Source organism: Propithecus coquereli, unplaced genomic scaffold, assembly GCF_000956105.1.
Source record: "Propithecus coquereli isolate 6110/MARCELLA unplaced genomic scaffold, Pcoq_1.0 Scaffold152, whole genome shotgun sequence".
In the NCBI taxonomy this organism is placed as follows: Eukaryota; Metazoa; Chordata; class Mammalia; order Primates; family Indriidae; genus Propithecus; species Propithecus coquereli.
The window spans coordinates 1,615,336-1,617,594 of record NW_012139636.1 but is presented as its reverse complement, the minus strand read 5'-3'; the positions used below and the strand labels follow the sequence as shown (position 1 = coordinate 1,617,594).

General features: G+C 33.4%; 1 protein-coding gene across 1 annotated transcript in view; it reads right to left on the bottom strand.

Annotated features, from left to right (window-relative positions):
* The window catches only part of EML5 (echinoderm microtubule associated protein like 5), a 186,729-nt gene that overhangs the window by 37,946 nt on the left and 146,524 nt on the right, over positions 1–2,259 (bottom strand). Inside the window, exon 23 of the mRNA XM_012640398.1 lies at positions 1,760–1,886. Within this exon, the coding sequence (XP_012495852.1) occupies positions 1,760–1,886 (127 nt within the window). The remainder of the gene's footprint in view (positions 1–1,759; positions 1,887–2,259) is intronic.

Here is a 2,259-nt window from a genome sequence, read left to right as displayed (position 1 = left end):
TAAGTAATATTAAGCACTATACTGGAAATATTCTAATTATAAAATTTAAATAACATCCACATTTGCATATTTTATATATTCCTTTAATTAATAAATATTTATGTAGTGCTCATTACTTTGTGAATATCAAATTTCAGAAATAGTTTCAGTATTTACCAGGTATCTCCTCAGGTTACTTGGTATTTCATCAAGGGAAGAGTGTCATTGGTGAAAACCTACTATCTAAATTCTTGATTTACAGTGTTTCATTTAAATCTTGAAATACTCCATAAGTTAGGGGTTATAATGTTCATTTTACCACTAAGGAAACCTAAGTTCAGAACGAATGAATAATTTTTCAAATCTTGCACGACTAGTCAATGATAAAAATGAGTATTTTAACCCATTTATCTGATTCCAAAATCTATGTCCTTTGCACTATATGATGCTGCTTTCTAGCAAGTTGCTTAAACCTGGAATTCTGTGCAAGTATTAAATTATGGTATGATCAGCTTTCTTAAAAAGTATCCCTAATTCAATACTCAGCCTCTTAATACATAAAGACAAATGGATGATCACTCTCTATCTCCCTTCGTTAGGTGACCTCCTGTTCCTATTGTCTGAGATACACCGTCAGCACACCTGGCACCTGGAAGAGGAGCTGAGGAGGCATCAGGACCTGAACATTCCACCTAGAACTTCTGTGGGAGTACTGGGGTCAGTCACGTCACAGAATTTCTAGTCCTCCCTTTCCCCACACTCAAGTGCATCTCACCCTCTAACTTCATCCCTGTCCCTGAATGTTAAACCCGCAGGTGCAAACTCAAATCCCTCTGTCAAAGCTTTTCTGTAATGGCATTCCTACCTAGCTGAGCTTTAAGAGTCTTCAACACTACCCTCACTGGCCACACATTTTTTCCACAAATCTGTTCAACTGTGAATTGATTCCCTTTCATTTTTAGCTTTTCCCTCAAATACTCCTACTAACTTCTCGTAAGAAAAGTTTTCCTCATTTCAGCCTTCTATAGAAGTCACTGCTGGTTCCCCTTCCCACTCCCTCTCTGTTCCTCGCTACTGTTTCTGGATATTTTCCCTTTATCATTCTTAAACCTTCACTTCTGAAGTCGATGTCCAATCCATATGCCTCTTTATTGTTTTCCATCTTTGGTTTTAAAAGCATTGGCTTCACAATTTCTCTTGTGATCTGTCATCTAGCACAGAGGCTTTATTAAAAAATTATCTCTCCTCATAAAATTACTGTGCGTGTGTCCTTATTTTTGATTTGCTGATCCTAAACAAAGACCAATAATTCCCATTAAAGACAACCTCCCTTTTTTGAAAATTTTTGAAATGATGATTGTCTATGTTGATAAAGGCACATGGATAGGCAGCCCTTTTCAAAATTGAAACCTACTTCTGCTCACGGCTTCTTAAAATGCACTTGGTATTGGATTCAATTTTTATTATCTCCCCCAACTCCATGACATATATTTATAAAATTTAGCAAATAAGATTATTTTTTTTATTGTCTTCAGCAGAGAAAGATTACTTTAATCATATCGACTTTATATATATGTATTATTCCCTAAACTACTCACAGAAAGTATTACCACCAACATGTATTTAAAAACAAACATATTTTCTAAGAGGTGCTTGGAATTGTATAAAGCAAGAAGACCACTGTTACTTTTTTGCAAAAAATCCATTTAAATAATAAGTTTAATTTTAATTTTAATATCAGTTATCTTTTTCTTCATCTAGTTTTAAACTTCATTGTTACCTCTCATCAATTGAAGGTTCTTTTTGTTGCAAATGAGGCTTGATTCCAAACATTGGGCGAATATTTGTAGATAAGGCTCTGATGGTATAACTGATTTCATTCTCTCTTGTAACATCACTGTCATAGCCTATCATCAAAATATAAGTTATTCTTGAAGTGATTACTAAGGAGATCAATTATGATCTTATAAACTGGGTACAAGGATGTTCGACAATATGAAATAAACTGTTATAACCAAATTATGAAATAATATGTAGCCAATAAAAATGACATAGAATATTTAATATGTAATGATGTTTTCAAAGTATTAGTAAGTGATAATAGTAGGCTAAAAATATGATCCCACTTTTGTTAAAAAACATTATGGATATAAATGCACATACACCTCAGGATATACCCCAAATAGTAACAGAGATTACCTCTGACTGGTCAAATTATGGATGCTGTGTTTATTTTTTATTGCAAAAAATATTTTCCATAATGAGCTGGTGTATTAGGAA